The 19780-nt window shown below is 49.9% G+C and overlaps 1 protein-coding gene across 4 annotated transcripts; it reads right to left on the reverse strand.

The window, feature by feature from the left end:
* Positions 1-1203: 1203 nt before the first annotated feature.
* Positions 1204-19448, reverse strand: Dao (D-amino acid oxidase). 4 transcript variants are annotated; one of them, XM_057765225.1, is made up of 13 exons: positions 16106-16135; positions 15601-15699; positions 15093-15292; positions 11924-12038; positions 10098-10174; positions 9233-9298; positions 7197-7251; positions 5936-6040; positions 5075-5157; positions 3760-3877; positions 3475-3594; positions 2859-2957; positions 1204-1779 (listed from the first exon to the last, which is right to left on the reverse strand). In XM_057765225.1, exons 3-13 carry the CDS (start codon positions 15281-15283, stop codon positions 1648-1650), a joined length of 1161 nt encoding a protein of 386 aa, XP_057621208.1. In that variant the 5' UTR covers positions 15284-15292; positions 15601-15699; positions 16106-16135; the 3' UTR covers positions 1204-1647. The 4 variants fall into 4 exon arrangements, with proteins under 4 accessions (XP_057621208.1, XP_057621206.1, XP_057621207.1 ...); XM_057765223.1 differs by having other exon boundaries at positions 3442-3594; XM_057765224.1 differs by lacking the exons at positions 15601-15699; positions 16106-16135 and adding an exon at positions 19334-19448 and having other exon boundaries at positions 3442-3594.
* Between the last annotated feature and the right edge of the window lie 332 nt (positions 19449-19780).

Raw genomic sequence — 19780 nt, forward strand, 5'->3', positions numbered from 1 at the left:
AGTTATTTTTGGGTAGCTCAGCTGTCCTAAGTAACAAGCAGTCTTTACTTTGCCTCCTTTCCCCTCCCTCTCCCCCCTCCCCCCAGCTAGTCGATTTCACTTCTTCATCCTCAAATAACCCAACTCGTGTGGAGAGGAAGCTGGGGTCGCAGCAGGAGTTCTCCAGGGCTACACTGGAGAGTGTTGTCGCTTCTACCCAAAGAGCAACAATTAACCCTTGAAGTGACTTCAAGTTTAATGTGAAGTACACCCGGAATCCCAACACTTGGGAGGGGGAAGTTGGAGGGTCCGAAGTTCAAGGTTATCCTCAGCCACTTAGTGAGCTTGAGACCAGTCTGAGCTTCACGAGACCCCCACAAAAGCAAAACACTCACACATGCACGCACACACACACAGAGACACAGAGAGAGATTGATTCTGCTTTACCTGGGCAGCATGATTCCACACACTAATACCTGACAAACAGAAGCAGGAAGATTGTGAGTTTGAGTCCAGCCTTGGCTATGCAGACCTCCTGACTTAAGACCTCTCCCCCCTGACAAACACACCAAATAAATGGAATAGACTGTTTTTTTTAAAAAAAAAATCAGTATTCAGAGCAGGGCAGAGACCTGTCACAAAGCCTCCGTGCCTCAGAACCCACCAGACCTTGAGCAGAAGGCTGGGAGCTAATTTTAGTCAACCTGTTTGTTAGTGGGAATGTCATCTGTTTCTCTCCATATGAGAAATCACTTCATAAAATGACAAAAGGTGCTGCTGGTGAGATGACTCCGTAAGTACGCACCTGATGCCAGGAATTCGATCCCTGGAACCCTGGTGTACGGAGAAAACTGACTGCTACGGGCTGTCCTCTGACTCCAACACATCATGACCGTGGCTGCTCACACCCACATACATGGACACAATAGATTAACAAACATAGAGATATGCAGTGTCCCAAGGTTGTACACTTCTCTCTCTGATTTCAGGTCTCGAGGATGGGGTTCGGCTCAGTGGTGATGCACTCACCTTGCATACTCAAGGTCCTGAGTTGTGCCCTCCCCTTCTTTTCCCTGCCCTAACACACACACACACACACACACACACACACACACACGTACAACCTCGATCAAGTCTCCTCAAAACCATAGAGGTGGCCTTCATGTGGTGAAAATAGGAAGCATGTCAAGGATCAACCCTGAAGAAAGTTTGGATAGCCACAGAGTGTTTTAATAATGTTGATCAGCAGAGTAGCAAGGGCGGGAGTCCCCCTCCTCTCCTTACTGTGGTAGACATCAAGTGTGCTGTGAACCATTCCTGAGGTCTAAGCAAAGGTGTCTGGACCACTCCTTAGCCGATGAGCCCAGACCCTGCCACCCAGTACACCCAGCCTGAACTCAGTCGTTGTGTTGTGAGAATGGCATTGCTCCATGATCTCGACCCCCCTCTCCCCCGCCTCTCTCTCGCAAACTGGTTTAGGGCCAGCCAGCATCCTGCAGATGCTTTACCAGATGGGATGCGTGGGGAGGACCAGGATTTCTCCATCTCACACCTTTGCCTAAGGAAGCTGGGGAGTGGGAGTGAAAACGATCACCAAAGAAAATATCAATTAATTGGCTATAAGGCGCTGGGGTGTCCTCATGGAGCAAGTGATGGTCACTTGAGTCGTCAGAGGTGGGATGGCGGCATCCTGGACAACTTCTTTTCTTCTAGAATTTTTCCAAAGAGGTTGGCTGCCTCCATTGCACAACCCCAGTGAACTGTGACCCCGTAGCCTCCATGACCATAGTTGTGGATGACCTGGGAGAGGAAAGAGATGGTGGCCAGATGCAGAAGGGACATCAAGGAGGGCTACAGTGGAAGACCAGGAGCTTTCTAAAGAGCTTGGTTAAACCAGATGCCACGAGCTCTATCAGTGTGTCAGCCAGAGGGTGGGCAAGGCCTGGGACTAGCTTGGGGGAAGCTATCTGAGGAGGGATAGGGTGGTACCCTATCTAGACTCTTGCTTCATCCTCTAGCACAGGAAATGTAGAACCATGAAACCTTGAAGTCAGAGACATCTGCTGCAATGTTCCCTTACCGGTGAGTCTCCACACACGCACCCAGCTCTGCAGAGGCATGCACGGCTCCTCCATACCCACACAATCATCTGTACACACTCACCTACATACCCAGCTCTGCAGAGGCACACCCGGCTCCTCCATACATACACAATCATCTGTACACACTCACCTACATACCCAGCTCTGCAGAGGCACACCCGGCTCCTCCATACACACACAACCATCTGTACACACTCACCTACATGTGTGCCCCTCTGTCTACACCACGAGTACAATGTTCACATACATACCCTCCACACACCCCTATCTGTCTAAAAGGAGAAACCTAACCTTGGTACAGGGGTTGCTTCCAGCGCGTGCTTGCTCAGCTCATTTCTTTGGCACAGAATGACCAAGGGATTTGATGCTCTCAGCTCCCACCCACAGTGAGGGGACCCAAGAGGAGCCCCTCCAGAAAGATAAAAGTACCATCACAAAGTGAACATCCTAGAAATATCTCCAGTCAAGTTCTGTTTACACACATAGCCCTGCCTGTCACCAGTGGTCTGACTTAAGCAGGTGAGATCACCAACGGCAGTCCTGTTTTCTCTTAGGACAGAGAAAGCTGTTCCCATTCGAAGAGCTCCAGGGGAGACCGGGAAGGTCCTGAATCTTTCCTGCCACCGGGCATAAAGTGCCATTTCTCTTTACTCAGTCCTTTCCCATCTCAAGTCTTATGGGTGGAGTGTCCCCACCTGATCTTAGTGACGTTTCCCAGGAAATAGCAGGGTTGTTGTTGGAGATGGGGCAAACGTCACTTCCCTTGACCCAACACACCTCTGCACTTGAAGATCCAAAATGAAGCTTTTCTCTTTCTAGCCGAACCTGAGGCCGGACTGGTCGAAAACCAGTGAGTTCACCAACAATTCTTGCATTCTGGGGAAGAGAAAAGCTGGTAACTTCCCTGGCAGGTTTCCTCTGCTGACATTCTAGGTAGCTGTGATTGAGCTTTTAGAACCTCATCATTACTTCCCACACCGTTTGATCACAGGTTGTCAGTTACTGGCCCTCTCTTGCTGTGTGAGGTGTGTGTGTGTGTGTGTGTGTGATGTGCAGGTACATACATGCCACAGTGGAAATCAGAGGACAACCTTAGGTGTCAGCCCTCACCTTCCCCCTTGTTTGAAACAAGGTCTGTTCACGGCTACATGTGCTAGGCTAGCTGGCTCACAAGCCCGAGGAGTCCTGGTCTCCACCATTGACATTGTCACGGGAGTGCTGGACTTACAGGTGTGTGCTGCCCCATCTTATCTACGTGAGTTCTGGGGATCAGGTCCTCACCACTGTGCTGCAATCTTTTATCCCTGAGCCACCCCCTTTACCATCTGCCACCTCATATTTGTTTATCTATAGCAATCACCACAATCGCCAGCAGCCATTGTCCTGGTGTTACCAATGATTCTCGCCATGTCACCATCCCCACCACGACAGTTGTCGCCGCCAACCCAGCACTGCCTCCCACTGATCTTGTCAGCCTCGCCATGATCTTACAGGCATCAAGTACACCTGCTCTCTGTGAAAACAGTAAGATGCCACCCTATGAAGTACCTTCTCAGGAGGGCCAGTTAGGTGTCAAATGCTGCTGTGTACTCCAGTCTGTCTGGGGTTAACTTGCCCACTTATCCCATTAGCGACATCCTCCCATCAGGACCCAGATGCCCTTGACTAGGGCACTGACCTTCAGGGTGGGCTCCAGTTGACAGCATCTTCTCCAAATGCTGTTGTGGTCATGGACACTGTTTAATTCATTCCAGTTCCCCAGCTGGAAGACACCTCCGAGAGTAACCGTCTTGGACCTAGATCAAAATACAGAGGGCTAAGGAAAATGAAGCCTGGCGGATGGAGGCACCTCTCCCCACTCCTTCTTTCTCCACTGAGTCACCCAACCCTATCAGCCATCCCTGCTAAACACATCCCACTGCCGCTGTGATCGCCACCAACCCACTGTGCCACCCATCCCCAGCATCGCAATTGCCAACAGTACTGTCATCTCTATCAACAGAGGAGGCGGCTCAGGGGATAAAGGGCTTGCAGCTCAGCAGTGAGGACCTGAGTTCAGGTGCCCGGAAGTCATGAGAAGACAGACACAGCAGCACACAAACAGCAATGTCATCAACACCAACCCTGTCACCATTTATACCACCAAAGCAACACCATCATGATATTGCCACCTCCATCATGCCAATAAAGTCACCCCCAAGACATCTAACACTACAACACCACTCATGTCACTATACCAGGCCAGCCAGCACCACCGTGCCATCTCTGCCTGGAATCAGCATCTGTGCCACAACAGCACCACTGTTCCATCTCTGCCTGGAATCAGCATCTCTGCCATGCTAACACCACTGTGCTATTGCTGCCTGGAATCAGCATCTGTGCCATGCCAACACCATTGTGCCATCTCTGCCTTGGAATCAGCATCTCTGCGATGCCAGCACCACCGTGCCATCCCTGCCTGGAATCAGCATCCCTGCCATGCTAACACCACTGTGCCATTGCTGCCTGAAATCAGCATCTCCGCCATGCTAGAAACACGCTTCATCTTCATCAACACCAAATGTCTTTCCCACTCCGCCACCATCAATGATGGTGATCTCCTTAACGTTGCCACTTAACTATGTCACGATGTCAACATCCCCATCAGCACCGTCTTTCCCCATCAACGACCATGCTACTGTCATTCATCACCACCAGTCTTGCCATCCCCTCACCGCCACCCAGACGCCACGGTCAACATTATCAACACCGTCAGCACAGCTGCTCTCCTCACTCCACCTGCTGCCTTTCTGGCCACCTTTGGAGTCACTGCCTGTGTATCATGGTCTTTGTCCTGGCTTTACACCACTGCCACCAGGATAAAGCCCAATCAGTGTTGAATCCCACCATCCCAGGGATTTCATTGCCTATGCCCATTTGTAAGACAGGTGGATGGAGTGTTAAGAGGCCATGAAAGCGCCCCCTCTGCGACCTTAGATGAGCCAGAGATTTACCCTGGGATGATGTACGGGGAGTTGTAGATGCCAAGGCTTGAGTCGTGGGTGAGGATGAAGTGCTTCATCCACGGGGCCTCCACCTGTTGGTTCAAGGCAGTCAGTCACAGCTTGTCAGAGAACGAGGCCAGTGGTTTTCCCTATAGTTTGCTCCCCTCATGACCCTCTGACCCAAAACTGCAGGAGGGTCACCTGACAGACAGCTCTCCTTGCTCCCCGGAGTATCCTGTGTCTTCACCCCATGTCTATGGAAAAACCTTAGCCCACAGGAGCAAGCACACACATTTATCAACCCACACAAGGAACGTACACACACTCTGCACACATGTCAGTGCACATGTGCACATTCACATCAGTGTGTCCACAAACAGGCAAGCATGCACACACATGCCCCACACATCATGAGAGGCATGGGACAATGGTGACAATGACAGACCAGTTAACCTGGGTTCTAGTCCTGCACGTGTTACTTGACACCTCCGTGCTCCAGAGCAGCTGTGTTTGGTTGACAAAACCTTCTCAAAGGGTTGTGGTAAGGACTAACTGCTACAAGGATTAACTGATCAACTCAGCACAGTGCTTAGGCATGAATTGGGCACTTGAGAAGCACTTTAAAAGGCTCTCCATTTTCTTTATAACTCGGGCCTGTGCTTTGGCTCCCACATGGTAGAGACATCTTCACACTCGCTTTGCTATGGGGAAGAAATTCCAACACAAAACTTTTGGGGTGCAGGGAGTAGGCTGGTCCTTGTTTCTTCAGTAAGTCACCTCCTCGAAGGCTGGAGTCACTCAACACGACCGCCCACCATCTTCGGAGTGGTGGGAGCAAGTAAGCAAGCTTTCCATTGACCACAGCCTCACCTGAATGATCTGGCCCCGGCCTGGCTGCAGCAAGGTGTCTGTTTGCAGCGCCCCGGCCCACACCCCGGTACAGTTGATGATCACGTCCGCACCTCCTCTTGCCACCTGGCAGCAGGAACAGTCAAGGGACAGGAAGGAGTGAGAACTGTTCTGGGCCCTGTCCCTCCAGCCACTTTTGTTATTGTTTGTTGTTTTGTTTTTGGAGACAGGGTTTCTCTGCGCAGCCTCACCTCAGGCCAGTGAGGACGCTGTGAGACCCTGAGGAGAGACTGCTGGGCAGAGAGGACTGTGGAGGGGAATCTTTCTTAAAATCTTAAAGAAAACTTCACATGGCTGGGCGGGCGGTGTTGGCACACGCCTCTAATCCCAGCACTGGAGAGGAAGAGGCAGGCGATCTCTGTGAGTTTGAGGCCAGCCTGGTTTACAGAGTGAGTCTCAGGACAGGCTCCAAAGCTACAGAGAGAAACCCTGTCTTAAAAAAAACAAACGAATGAATGAATGAATGAATGAATGAATGAATGTTCACATTAAGCCAAGATGACTCCAACCTCCATTAGACCCCTTTGGAGCCCATCCTCTTGCCTTCTCTCTGCCAGGATGCTGGCTTCGGCTCTGCCTATGCCCAGAACGCTTGTCAACTCAGACACAGTAAGCACCCTATGCTCCCAGTCCATCCCTGGTGACTCCCTCACAAAGCTATCATGGGCATATAAACTGTCAAGTGTGTTCTGTCTTAGAGCTATGGGGAAGGGAGCTGTGATAGAGTCAACCGCAGAGCCCACGTGTCGATCAGGGCCAGGCCTGACTCCCATGAGTTCAGCACCAGCAGCTGGACATGCTGACCTTTTGCCTGTGCCAAGCATTATTTTGCATTCTGGGACTAAATGAAGACACACAGCTGGGCTGATAAGACGTGGTGGCCCTGACCTCATCACTGTCAATGCTGACGGTGAACCTGTGGCCGTAGTCAAGTGCCTGGTCATTGCAGAAATGTCAACCCAGATGGTAGTGGGAAGCATGGGAGAGCCTGAACTGCACCGTGGACTAGAGCTGACTCTAAAACAGACCCGGTCCCTCCAGCCTCTGGGATTCCATTGTTTCCTTCTTACCACCAACAGCGAGAATGCCCAAGGCCTCCTGGGGTTGAGACCAGGCTTAGAGCCTGGGTCAGGCCTGCAGGAGCCCCGGGAGTCTAAGAAGGGGTCTCCCATACAGCAGCAGGAAACAGCTTACCTTCCTCCCTCACACCCCTGCCTCTCACCTCTTCAAAAGACTCCACCTTCCGATGAAAGAGCTTCACGCCCCTCTCCGTCAACCTGGAATGAAGAGACACATCAAAGCAGCCCCAAATTCTCTTCTCTGCCACATCCCTCCTAGAGGGCAGCACAGGGATCATTCTAGTGGACATAGCCCCATGTGTCCCAATGTAGCCATTTAGTTCACGGGCACCCAACTGGACCAGTGGCCTGAAAAGCATCCTTCTGAAAACAAGGTCCTCTTGGAAGCCCTGTCCCTCAATGAAAGTCACAGAACGAGCTGTACACTGAGATTGGAACACACACCCCACCCTCTCTTTCACTACATTCTGCTGTCATCAGATTGCTTTATATCAAAAGGGACAAACTTTAGGGGTGGGGGGAGAAGAGGCAGAGTTGGACCAGTGTCAAATGCACCTTTGTTAGAGAATAACACCAGAGACAGTGGGCCTGGGGACACCCTTCTCTCTCTTTAAATGTCCCAGAGAAGCGCTCAGTGGTGGCATGTCTGCCCAGACTATGCGAGGCCTTGGGTTTGAACTCGGCACTGAAAACCCATCAAAAGAGTTAGAAACCATAACTATCCAAAGGGTTTCCCCAGAAGGAATTCTAACTACCTAATTTCTTAATGATGGACACCTGGGAAGAGTCTGGTCAGGGGTCACAATGTCCCAAGGACAAGAGTAGTGTTGCCAGCCCAGTGGTTTGTTGTGGTGCAATTCCCTCAGATCTGTAACACCCATCCTGGAAGGGGGGGGGGGCTCTTGAGACACATGAAGTTAATGAACTCCCCATGACTGGGAAGATGAAACCCAAGATTCATGAGGCCCCTCCCCAAGATCACACCAGCAATGACTGGCTAAGGGAGGAGACTCAGGCCAGCTGAGCAGCCCAGGGGAGATTCTCCCAGACATGCAGCTGCCTCTGAGATGAGCAGAGATCACCAGGGTCACAGTTTTCACCCGTGTTAGGCTGTGCTTTCTGATGACATGGTGTCTTTGAGTCATTCTACTCCTGTAAGTGACCCCTCACCCATATTCCTGTTACTAACTCAATACCCTCATTGGTTTTACCAAGTTGGACTTTGATGTAATAATTACTTTAGTCTGTTGTGGGTTCCCTATCTGGGGTGAGTAATCACGTGTGTGTGTGTGTGTGTTGTGGCTTCTCAGGAAAACGCTCACATGACATGGTTCCCAAGTTTGGCTGATAGCTACACTCACCCAGGGAACTTATTGATATACAAAAATTCTGGACTACTAGGCATGAGACTCTCCATTAATCCCAGCACTTGGGAAGTAGAAATAGGCAGATCTCTGCGAGTTCCTGGTCAACCCGGTCTACACAGAGACCATGCCAGCCAGAGCTACACTATAGTGAGACCCTGATGGGTTAAAGGACAAAGATGAAAACCAAAATTCTGAACCATTGCCCCAGGGCCTCTAACTCAGTGGGTGTGGAGTAGGCTCCTGAAATCCATATTTTAAAAGGTCTTCCCAGATCACAAAGGTCTCCATTTATTTCAGAGTTTTTCAAAATCTTAATAAATTATAGGAAATATATCAAGTCTCCTTTAATATGAATGCATGTGATCCCCCAAACTAATGTTTGCTAACATAGAACACTACATGATTCATGTAAAAACATGAGTAGCAAGACAGAGCATCTGCCCTTGACTATACACTTAACATCGTCCTAGGGATACTTGCAAGAGCAATTAGAGAAGAAAATGAAAGAGAGAAAAATGCTTTAAAAGCTAATTTATGCAAGCTATGTAACTATATCTAGAAAAACATTTAAATCCATTTTAAACCACTATATATGAGCATGAGGGCTTGAGTGACATCGCTAAGAAGCACAGCAAATGAAAGTCGGTGCGGGGACCATCGCCTCCGCACACAGAGAATGAAGGTCAGGACCAGGGACAGCTCCCACACGGCACCCTGGGATTCTCCTCAGCCTTGGAGTTTGGCAACATGACTACTCTTCTACAGCCTGGCCCCTGCCACCTGTCCTTCTCAGAGGATGCTTCCGCTCTTACCTCTCAGTCAGCCACGGCAGGTACCTCTTCCCCTCCAAAGACAGGCTTGTGTTGAACCAGCCATAGCTAGAGTCAGAGGGGGCAAAGAGGTCAGAATCTGAGGTTTGAGAGTTGCTTTGTATTCTTCTACTAGTCCCCAGTGGCTAGAGCTGAACCACCAGGTGTCGCTTGTGGGGTGAAGGTAGGGGTTCAGCTTAATGCATCAAACCATGGCATTCTGGGAAATGTAAATAGAGTCTGGATGTTTTGGGGGATGGGGTCAGGTGAAGAGAGGACCAGAGGCCAGGAGTGTGGAAGCACACAGGCTGGGCGAGATTCTGAGTGTGGTCACGTGGCTGTGTGGCCCTGGGAAGTCCTTTAGCCTTTCTGAGGTTCTGTTTCCTCATTTGAGAGAGTGGTTTGACAAAGTGGAGTGCTAGGGTTTCAATGCTGAATGTCCTCAAAGGTTCCGTGCACAGGATTGGTCTCTGAGGTGGTAGTACTGAGAGGGGATGAGGTTGGAAGGTTAGGGCTAGGGAAGGAGCCGCAGTCATCAGATGCTTCCTTCAAAGGCCACTGTGGGACTTCATCATCCCCTGTCTTTGCTTCCTAGCTTGGGATACAAGCAGCTCTGACAAGCACCCTCATGAACTAAAACAAGCCTTTTTGCAAAGGTAAGTTGTATCTAGTATTTCATCATATGGATATAAAGTTGATTGACATTTCAGCCCAAAGCCAGGAAGGGGCTGGACTTCAGAAGTAGAGGGTACCAGGGCCTCTAGGATTGAGATGGGATGGTAAGTTGGTGCTTCTGTTTCTGGCTGCTTTCTAGACAGTTCTGTCTGAATTGTCATGCCCAGTGTCTTTGCCTGTGACAGGGTCTTACCTGTACTCAGGGAATATGTCCATCTCTCTGGGGGTCAGCCTCCGAAATCCCAGAACTGTGTTTCTCCAGGAAGGGTCCTGAGGAGAAAGCAGAGACAGACTCACAGGGATAGGTGGACTTGATCATCAGGATAACAGAAACTCACAGAATGCTTGCTGGATGACGGACAGTCGGCAGTGTCCGGCTGGACCTCCAGCTCACTCCTGCTGCATCCAGAAAGCCCCATCCCTCTTTCCCCAAAACCACATCCTCTCAGGGAATCTCCAACAAAAAAAAGGTGCCAAAAGACTAGTTCTACGTTCTTGGTGGCTGTGGCAGCTCCTCCCCCGAAGCTGCCAATAACCCAAGACCCCACTAAAATGGTCATCTTTGGCCATTCTTGGGCACAAACTCAGTTTGTGGGGGATTCATCGTCAACCCTCGTCTACATGGTATATATACATATATGTTCCATGCTTTAGTTCAGCCATGTAGCTTCTCTGGCCCAATCTCTGGGGCTAGAGGGCTCACTGGGAGTTGCTTTGCTCAAATATACCTGTTTCTTTGCTTTTAAAATTTGACTTGATTTAGCTTACTGCGTCGGTCAAGAAACCTATTATCTGGTTACAGAAAGCCTATTAGGCAGCATTTACTTATATGGCTCTGTTGTTGGGTCTCCACAACCTGCCATTGGGGTGGATGCAGTGAGCATCCTTACAGACAGACCAAATGACCTTAGAGAGGTCAAGTCTTGTCTGAAGTCACACAGAGAAGAGGTAGAGCTGAGATGTGAACTCACACAATTAGGCTCAAGTCTATGCTCACTCTGCTTAGCATCAAGTAAGTGGTGGGGAGAGACAGAGAATCCCAGTATACCTGAGGCTGGGGGTGTAGCTCAGGGACAAGACACTTGATCCTCACCTCCACCAAAATAAAAATAAACAAACAAATAAATAAATCTAATTTGAATGCAAGTCTGTGACCTCTGAGTACTCCCCCAGCTCAGAACCCCAGCCCCATCTGTGCCCTGTTAGGTCCAAATCCCCCCCCCCCAATGGCAATGCTGGTGATGTTGTCCTAAACAGAATTTTGGCGGGATAGGCAGATGAATTGTGAAAAGTTCCTGCGCCCGATAAGCCTCTCCGTCAACACAGCAATCCACATCAGACTAAATCAAACCGAATTAGAAAAAGCCCAGGTTTAATGAGTAAAATGTTCCCGAATGACTTTCCCCATAGAAGAGACAGGAAAGAGAGACTGGAAAACATGTCTGTTTTCTGAGGAGCAATTTAAATACCCCGTGGGAGTGGTCTTGAGCATCTCTGGGGGAGGCGTCATCATTTGGTGGGCTTTCTGAGATGTGGCAGGGTTTGGAGAGAGATGGGGGAGGGGGCTTGGGTTGGAGCTTCCACCCAAACATTCCAGATTCTTTGGGTATATGGATGCCAGGGGCTGAGGTGAAGCTTCTACCACAACAGATTGTTATTGGGTAAACAAACATAAAGGTGGGTTTCTGGGTTTGTGTTCACCAGAAAAGCAGGACAGGGAACACCCCTAATCCTCCTGGAACCTCCTTTAACCTTCCTTCCCTCAAAGGTCAGCTACCTTGGGTAAGGACACCTATTTCCCACTCTATAGCCTGTATCAGTCAGATCCACACCCCGCGGACATAAAATCTGCTGGCTTTTCTCCCATTTTGCTCTTCTTTCTGTCTCTCTGATACACCCCAAGAGATGACTTTGGCAATTTGGTTCCCAATCCTTTTGCTTTGCCCACAGAGTGGTCTAGCTCTGTAGTTTCTCTGCACCCTTGAGTGTTGCCCTCACGGTCAAGGACTCTTGGCTCACCGGAACTTCGTGTTGGAAGAGATTGTAGCCTGAGATTAGGGACAAGCCCATTTTTTCAGCATCTTGAGAATGGATGTGGCTCAGCAGGTAGTCGAAGGTTTGCTGACCCCACTCCCTGGAAACGTAAGAAATATCACATGTGAGTCTTTTCTGCTAGTTACTGTAAAACCTGAGTTTAGGTCAAGAAATGAAAATCTTTTTAGTCCCTACCTTGTGAGACCTTAAGGAATTTGACAACCTAGAGCTGAGGTCCCTCTCCCCTCCCCCCTTTTTTTCCTATGCACAAATTCTTTTTAGACTACCTAATAATCTGATTCCAGCACTTGGGAGGCAGAGGCAGGTGGATCTCTGTGAGTTTGAGGCCAGCCTGGTCTACAGAGCAAGTTCCAGGACAGTAAGGGCTACTCAGAGAAGCCCTGTCTCAGGGAAAACCACACTCACACACACACACACACACACACACACACACACAGAGAGAGAGAGAGAGAGAGAGAGAGAGAGAGAGAGAAAATATGAGTGGTTGAACCCCAGTCAATGGAGAAAGGACACAGGGACACAGCCACCATTTGGGTTGGAATAAAGCTTGAATACACTTCTTGTCTTCGCGTGTTTGGTCTTCTGGGCACACCCTCTTGATCAAATAAGAGTTGCCTTGTCCAGATACTTCACTTGGAATATTGTTTTCTTTCTTTGTGACCCCAAACTTATTCATAATCAAATTGGCATCAGGGTCTTGGTCACTCAGCACTCCAGGCAGAACTGTTCAGGTCAGCCTGTGTAGTGCAAAACCCAGACATCCACAGGGCTCCCTCCTTCAGTGATCCAAACAGCTCTCCCACACCCAGCTTCCCAGATGGAAACCAAGAAAAAAAACATTCCATAGTACACCCCAGGAACATGCCTGGAGTCTGGGCTCACACTGGGAAGGCTTTGAGAACTGGGAACCACACAATACAGCCTGGAGCTGAGCACCCCCACTGTGAGTACAGGGGACAGCACACAGATACTGGCTTGTCCCTCTTCTTGGGCACAGAGCTGGCTCCATTCTAGCCAGGGTGGGCCAGTGCTTGCTGGCTAAAGACTCTGTGCCTAGTCCATTGTCCTCAAGAACCTAACATCAAGGTCACATGTAGGACCACACACCTTTAAAATCCTAGAAGGAGGCAGAGACAGGCAGATCTCTATGAGTTTGAGGTCAGCCTGATCTACGTAGTGGGTTTCCAGAGCTACATGGTGAGACTCTGGCTCAAAAAAAAAAGCAAGATTGGAAGCAACCTTGTAAGTGACCTTGGGAGCTGTGTTTGAGGATGAAGACACAACATGGAAGCAACACCAAGGACGGAAACACAGTTTCCGAGATTCTTGACAGGAGTGAGCATTAGGGTCTGTGTGATGTCACCCACTGAGGGTTCGTGTTGACACCTGTCAGCTACTAAACACACATCATGGCATTTTGTGTCTTCTTCAGTCAACTACCTTAGCTTTGGCAATCTATGCATGCATCATTGCTGTGGAGTTGCGAGCCACCCAGTGCTGCGAAGGTCCCAGCGCTTGGAGCTCCTCACAGGATGGGCCTCCACATTTGTTTATTTCCCGTGTGTGTACTCACACACGCACCTGCTGTGGTCCTCATGGGAAGGTCGGAGGATGGCTTTGGGTGCTGCCCCCATCTCCACTGTGTTTGTTTGCTGTTTGCTGTGTGCGCTCTGGGCTAGCTGGGCTGTGAGTTTTGGGCGATTCTCTGATGTCCTCCTGAAGTCGCCCTAACAAGGATAGCCTGGGATTACCAATGCGAGGAACTACATGCAGCTTCGAAGTGGATTCTGGGGATCTTGACCCACGTGGTCAGACTTGAGTGGCAAAGGCGTTACATTCTGAGCCTCTCCCTCGCCACTCTGTTCCAGTTTCAGAGACAAGCCCGTGGTGATGGCTTTGAGAGCTGAAGTTATACTTTAAGTTTAAATTATTGTGCTTAAGATACCTAGCATGCAGAAATGCCTCTAACCTGTTAGCTCCACTTGCCCAAGGACAGACAACTTTTGTTGTTCATGTAAGTTAACAACCCACATTTTTCACTTCTGTAAACAAGGTTGGTTGTCCCAACTGCACAGGATGTGCTGGGTCACACATAGGCAGGAAGTACGTCGGGTATCTGAGGCCATTCCCTAGCAATCCCAGGTATGGACCTGGCCAGTGTCCATCATCCTGGCCAGTATTTAATAATGCTTGTTTCAGGTGTGTGTGGGGGGGTGGCACACATCTTTAATCCCAGCACTTGGGAGGCAGAGGTACGCGAATCTGTGAGTTCGAGGCCATCCTGGTCTACAGAGTGAGTTCCAGGACAGTTGGGCTGTTACACAGAGAAACTCTGTCTCAGAGGGAAAAAAAAAATGTTTGCTTTAGATTTGGCTCAGAAACTGTGGTAGTGGTCTTAGTTTTGACTAGATGGGATCAACAATGCCCAGGATGACGTTCCTAGAATCGGGGACCACAGCTGCATCTGCTGTCCCAGATCACCATTTATTTTGTTTTGTTTTTTGTTTGTTTGTTTTGGTTTTTCGAGACAGGGTTTCTCTGTAGCTTTGGAGCAGATCATTATTTCCTACTGCTTTATTCTTCTTTCCTTATTTACTAACTCTTTTAAAAACAGAGTCTCCCTGTGTACTCTTGACTAGCCCAGGACTTTAGATCAGGCTGGTCTCCAGCTTGCAGGGACTCTACGTTCGTTCCTCTGCTTCCTGAGTTACAGGATGATGGGTAGGTGCAGTCACCTGGTTGTTTTTTTTTTTTTTTTTTTTTTTTTTTTTTTTTTTTTTGAGACAGGGTTTCTCTGTGGTTTTGGAGCCTGTCCTGGAACTAGCTCTTGTAGACCAGGCTGGTCTCGAACTCACAGAGATCCGCCTGCCTCTGCCTCCCGAGTGCTGGGATTAAAGGCGTGCGCCACCACCGCCCGGCGTCACCTGGTTGTTTATGCTTTAATCTAAGTCTTGTTGTGCTGCCCTTGATGACCTCAAGCTTATAGGCCATTCCCCTCTTCCCCCAAGCGCGGGGACACAGGCTGGAGCTTCCATAAGGGATTTGTCCTTGGTGATAAGAATTGTGATGAAAGGCTTCCTCTGTGGACCCAGCTTTCTGAGTCCCAGTACTGCCACATGGGACCTCTACTCACGCTTCCTGTGGGTTGCTGGAGTCCGAGAGATAGGGCTGCCATAAGCCCGCAGCCACGTCGCTGGTGGTGAACGGTGTGAAGCGGTCTGCGTAGACCTTCAAGTGCAGTGGCTGCGCTGGGTGGAAACGCTCGTGAATGCAGAGCGCTGTGGACAGTCCAATGACTCCCGCTCCAATCACGACCACACGCATCACACCAGCCTGCGAGAGGAGAGAGTGGGTTGAGGGTCACTGTCACCACCGCCATCAGGGTGGGCTCCTGACGACTTAGAAAGCACCAAGCACGCTGCCCAGTCCCTTCCATTGGTGATGACCACGAGTCCAAAATTCTAGAATGTAAGGGGTAGTCTCCCAATTTTTGAAAAAGGTTTGTCTTATTTTTTATGTATCTATATGTGCATGTGTGTGCACATGTATGCATGTGTAACCTGAGTGCAAGACACCAAGGAGGCAAAGAGGGTATCAGATCTCCTGGCGCCGGGCTTACAGGGGGTTGTGAGACCCCTGACCTGAACTTCAGGCCTCTGGAAGAGCAGTGCACGCTCTTAACTCTTGGCCATCTTTCCATCCTCAAGATTCTGTTTTCAAGTAGAAACCCTGGGCTGTGCCTGATAAAAGTAAATAAATAAGGAAAGAAGAATAAATCAGTAAGAAATAGTGATCTGCTTCAAAGCTACAGAGAAACCCTGTCTCGAAAAACCAAAACAGACGAAAAACAAAACAAAACAAAAGCAATGATGATCTGATAATTGTGGTTGGTCCCAGCCACCGGTATTGCAGGTTAGTCCCGTGGGCTGTCAACCCTGGGCAAGCTACTAAGTTGCAATTTAGCAAGACAAGCCTGGGGCGGGGCCGGGGGGGGGGGGGGGGGGGAGGGTTAGGGGGGGGATGAGGAGTGGGGGGGGTGGACGGGGAGACAATAAAGGCAAAGCAGCTCCAGTGTGGAGGAGGGGCTCCCACCCTCAGGGACCACCTACCATGTGCCGTGAACTACAGCTTCACTCATTCTCATACCTAAGCCTCCTGTGTCCTTCTGAGGTCAGGCTGCTGCTTTTAGTCCCACTCTACAGATAAGGAAACTGAGGCTCAGAGGGTGGAGTGTCTCACACACACAGCCACCAAATGGTTGTGTTGGAATTTAACTGGAATTCAAGTAAACGCAGTGCACAGTTGCTGTACCCCTACTATGCGCCAGGCTGCTGGTAGCATCCCCCATGCATGGTTTGCCCTCAGGACCCGCCTCTTCTGGCAGAGGACTAGGCCTGCTTGGGGTGCTGAGCTGGCTGCACCTTCGGATGTTCAGGCCTAGTAGCTTTTGACCTTGGGCCTTCCAGCCAACTCCTGTGAGGCGTAACAAAGGGATTGTGTGTGTCCGGAAGAGCCAAGCTCAACTTCTCCTCCTCTGCACTCAGCTGGCCTCCCACAGACCCTGGCTCCTGGCAACGCCAGCCTGAGGCCCTGAACAGCGGAACATTCTCAATATGGCCTAGTTTTGCAAAGGGGAATGGCTGCAGGCCATGAAGGCTGGACTCTGCTGGGGTTTACGACGCCAAACTGGGGACTGAGCCCACAAACAGAGGGTGGCAGCTTTAAGTCTGCACTTGGGTGTTGGGGTTTAGGAAGCAGAGCCCCCTATTCTCCCTCTGCACCCTCACCCGCAGGACAAGACCACTTCATCAGTAAAACAGGAGCAACTCCAATCTCATCAGCTGTCTTGAAGAATCAATGCCGGGCTCTGCAGTGGTTTCTGTTATGGTGCCTGGTCGGCCTTCAGTACATAGTACCCAGTAGCCAGTACAAGTGCTCAGTACACAGCACACAGTACTCGGTACGCAGTACTTAGTATACAACAGTCAGTACTCAATATACAGCACAGTACTCGATACTCAGTACACAGCACACAGTACACAGTACACAGCACACAATACACAGCACGCAGCACACAGTACACAGCACACAGTACTCAGTACACAGCTCACAGTACACAGTACTCAGCACACAGTACTCAGTACACAGCTCACAATACACAGTACACAGCACACAGTACTCAGCACACAGTACTCAGTACGCAGTACTCAGTACACAGCACGCAGTACACAGTACACAGTACTCAGTACACAGTACACATTACTCAGTACACAGCACACATTACTCAGTACACAGCACACAGTACTCAGTACACAGCACGCAGTACTCAGTACACAGCACGCAGTACACAACACACAGTACTCAGTACACAGCACGCAGTACTCAGTACACAGCACACAGTACACAGCACACAGTATTCAGTACACAGCACGCAGTACACAGTACACAATACACAATACTCAGCACACAGTACACGGCACACAACACACAGTACACAGTACACAGCACGCAGTACACAGTAAACAGTACTCAGCATGCAGTACTCAGTACACAGCATGCAGTACACAATACACAGTAGTCAGTACATAACACACAGTACACAGCACACATTACTCAGTACACAGCACACAGTACTCAGTACACAGCACACAGTACTCAGTACACAGCACACAGTACTCAGTACTCAGTACACAGCACACAGCATGCAGTACACAGAAACTATAGTCTGAGGGATTAGCAGGTCAGACATGCTCAGCTCAGCCTAGCTCTGACAGGCACTGATTGTGTGAGCCTGACCAAGTCACTGGACCTGACTGGTAAGGGAGAGCAGCTTCCAGCCTGCCCAGAAGAGGAGAGCGTGTGCTATCAATGATCACATCTGACCCAACATGGGTAGCTCTTCGTGGAGTGCAATGGGAAGGCGTGCAGTCCTAATTAGGAACAGGAGCCAGACTGCTGAAGCCGTGGACCAGCCCCAGGTAAGATCATCCATGCATGCAGTCATGAATGGGCCTGCAAATGCTTAGCTCTGGAATCAAGTCAACTGTTTCCTTGTGGTTGCTGCCGTTTTTTACGCTAGTGATGCGATGCTCCTGTTTTATGGCCAGTTGCTATAACACAGGTGCTTGGAAGGTGTATCCTCAAAGATGACCCAGTGGAGTTATTACATTGATCAGAAAGAGAGAGCCCGAGAGAGACAATAAAGTCCACATAAACATGGCACAGGAGAGCCTATTTGGACCCCACCATCAGTAACGGCACAAGACGCAATGCAGACAGCCCAACACCTTCATCCTACAGTCAAGTGCTCTAGGAGAAATGTCCTTTATTGTCATCCGAAACCAGGGACAGAAGCTGAAGGAGAAGAGGACCAGCTGACAGTCCCACCTACCGCCTGTGTGGGACACACTCAGATCTCATCTAGTTCGGCCTGAGTGAATCTCGCTGCACTCTAGAAATATTTAAGCGGAGACAGAGATCAGCTGACCCCGACTTTTCTTTTTGTGTCTCTGATTATAACCTTTGTCCCCTAGAAAGCAATCGGAGGAAGCATCGTGTGCCTTTGTCACGTGCTCTTAATAGAACATGAAGGACTTGTAAAACTAAAAAGCCAGCTCAGCCAGGCTACACCAAGTGACTATATCTTGTACAGGTGTTATTTCCAGCTCACCTTTAAATTGGGACAACAGTTATAAGAGACTGAGGACCAGGCCCCTCCCCAGTGGAATGGTAAAGACCCTTTTTATCACTTACTAGGCATTTTATATCCATCTGCCTTCTAATTCTCAAATTCACCCTGTAAGATGAGTCAAGATCCCACATCCCAGAGCCTTCAAGACAGCTTGGCTGGCTGGTGAAGGTCCCTGTCACTACACCTGACAGCCTGTGTTTCACTGAGACCCACACGATGGAAAGAGAGAAGTTAGTCCCAGAAGTTTTCTTTTGGCCTCCCCATGTAGAATGTGGCAAGCGTGAGTCATCCCCATACCAAATCAATTAAACAATAATATAATAAAGACATTTGATCAAAGACTCTGTGTTCTGAGTTGGGCATGGTGGTGTATGCCTTTAATCCCAGGACTAGGGAGGCAGAGGTAGGTGGATCTCTGAGTTCAAGGCCAGCCAGGGCTACACAGAGAAACCCTGCCTCAGAAAACAAACAAGAAAGCAAAAGATTCTGTGAGGGAAACTGAGGCTATTAACCCGCTGTTCCCATCTGACTCCATGGGGCATGGTGCCATCTCTCTGAAGGATGTTTTCTTGACTGTCTTTCTTTCTTTTTTTGTCACCAATCCCAAGCACAGCTGTTGGCCCGGGGAAGTCGCCATGTTGCTCTGTCCTCTGCCCCAGCTCATACATTCATCTGCCACTTACCGCTCGTCCAGGTGTCTGGAGGAAAAAGGTGTGTGGTTGCAGGTTCCTGTTTCCGGCAGGAATGTTCCAGATTCTGGGGTGTGTTGACTTCAGCCCTCAGCCCATCAGCTAGGACTGGAACACAAGGTCAAAGTCTCCGGCAGTGGAGGGGGGGGGGGCACAGAGCAAGGGGTGGGGCTAGACACTGTGCAGCTCCCGGGGACAGAACTTAGTCTGGCAAAGGAACTTCATGTCCCCTGGCTCTAGTGAGCTGCCTGACTTTCTGACTGATCCCAAGCCCCTGTGGACGGGCCCGTGGGGAGGAGGGGTTCGTGGGCACAAGAAGACCTATCTCCCTGGCCAGCTGGAGATGAGCCTCTTCCCTCCCTCTTGCTGCCACTCAGCGGAGGGGAGGATTGGTCCCTGGGCCATTGTGGACCAAAGGCAGAAGACAGGGACTTCCAGGTC

This window comes from Chionomys nivalis, chromosome 3 (genome assembly GCF_950005125.1).
Source record: "Chionomys nivalis chromosome 3, mChiNiv1.1, whole genome shotgun sequence".
Lineage (NCBI taxonomy): Eukaryota > Metazoa > Chordata > Mammalia > Rodentia > Cricetidae > Chionomys > Chionomys nivalis.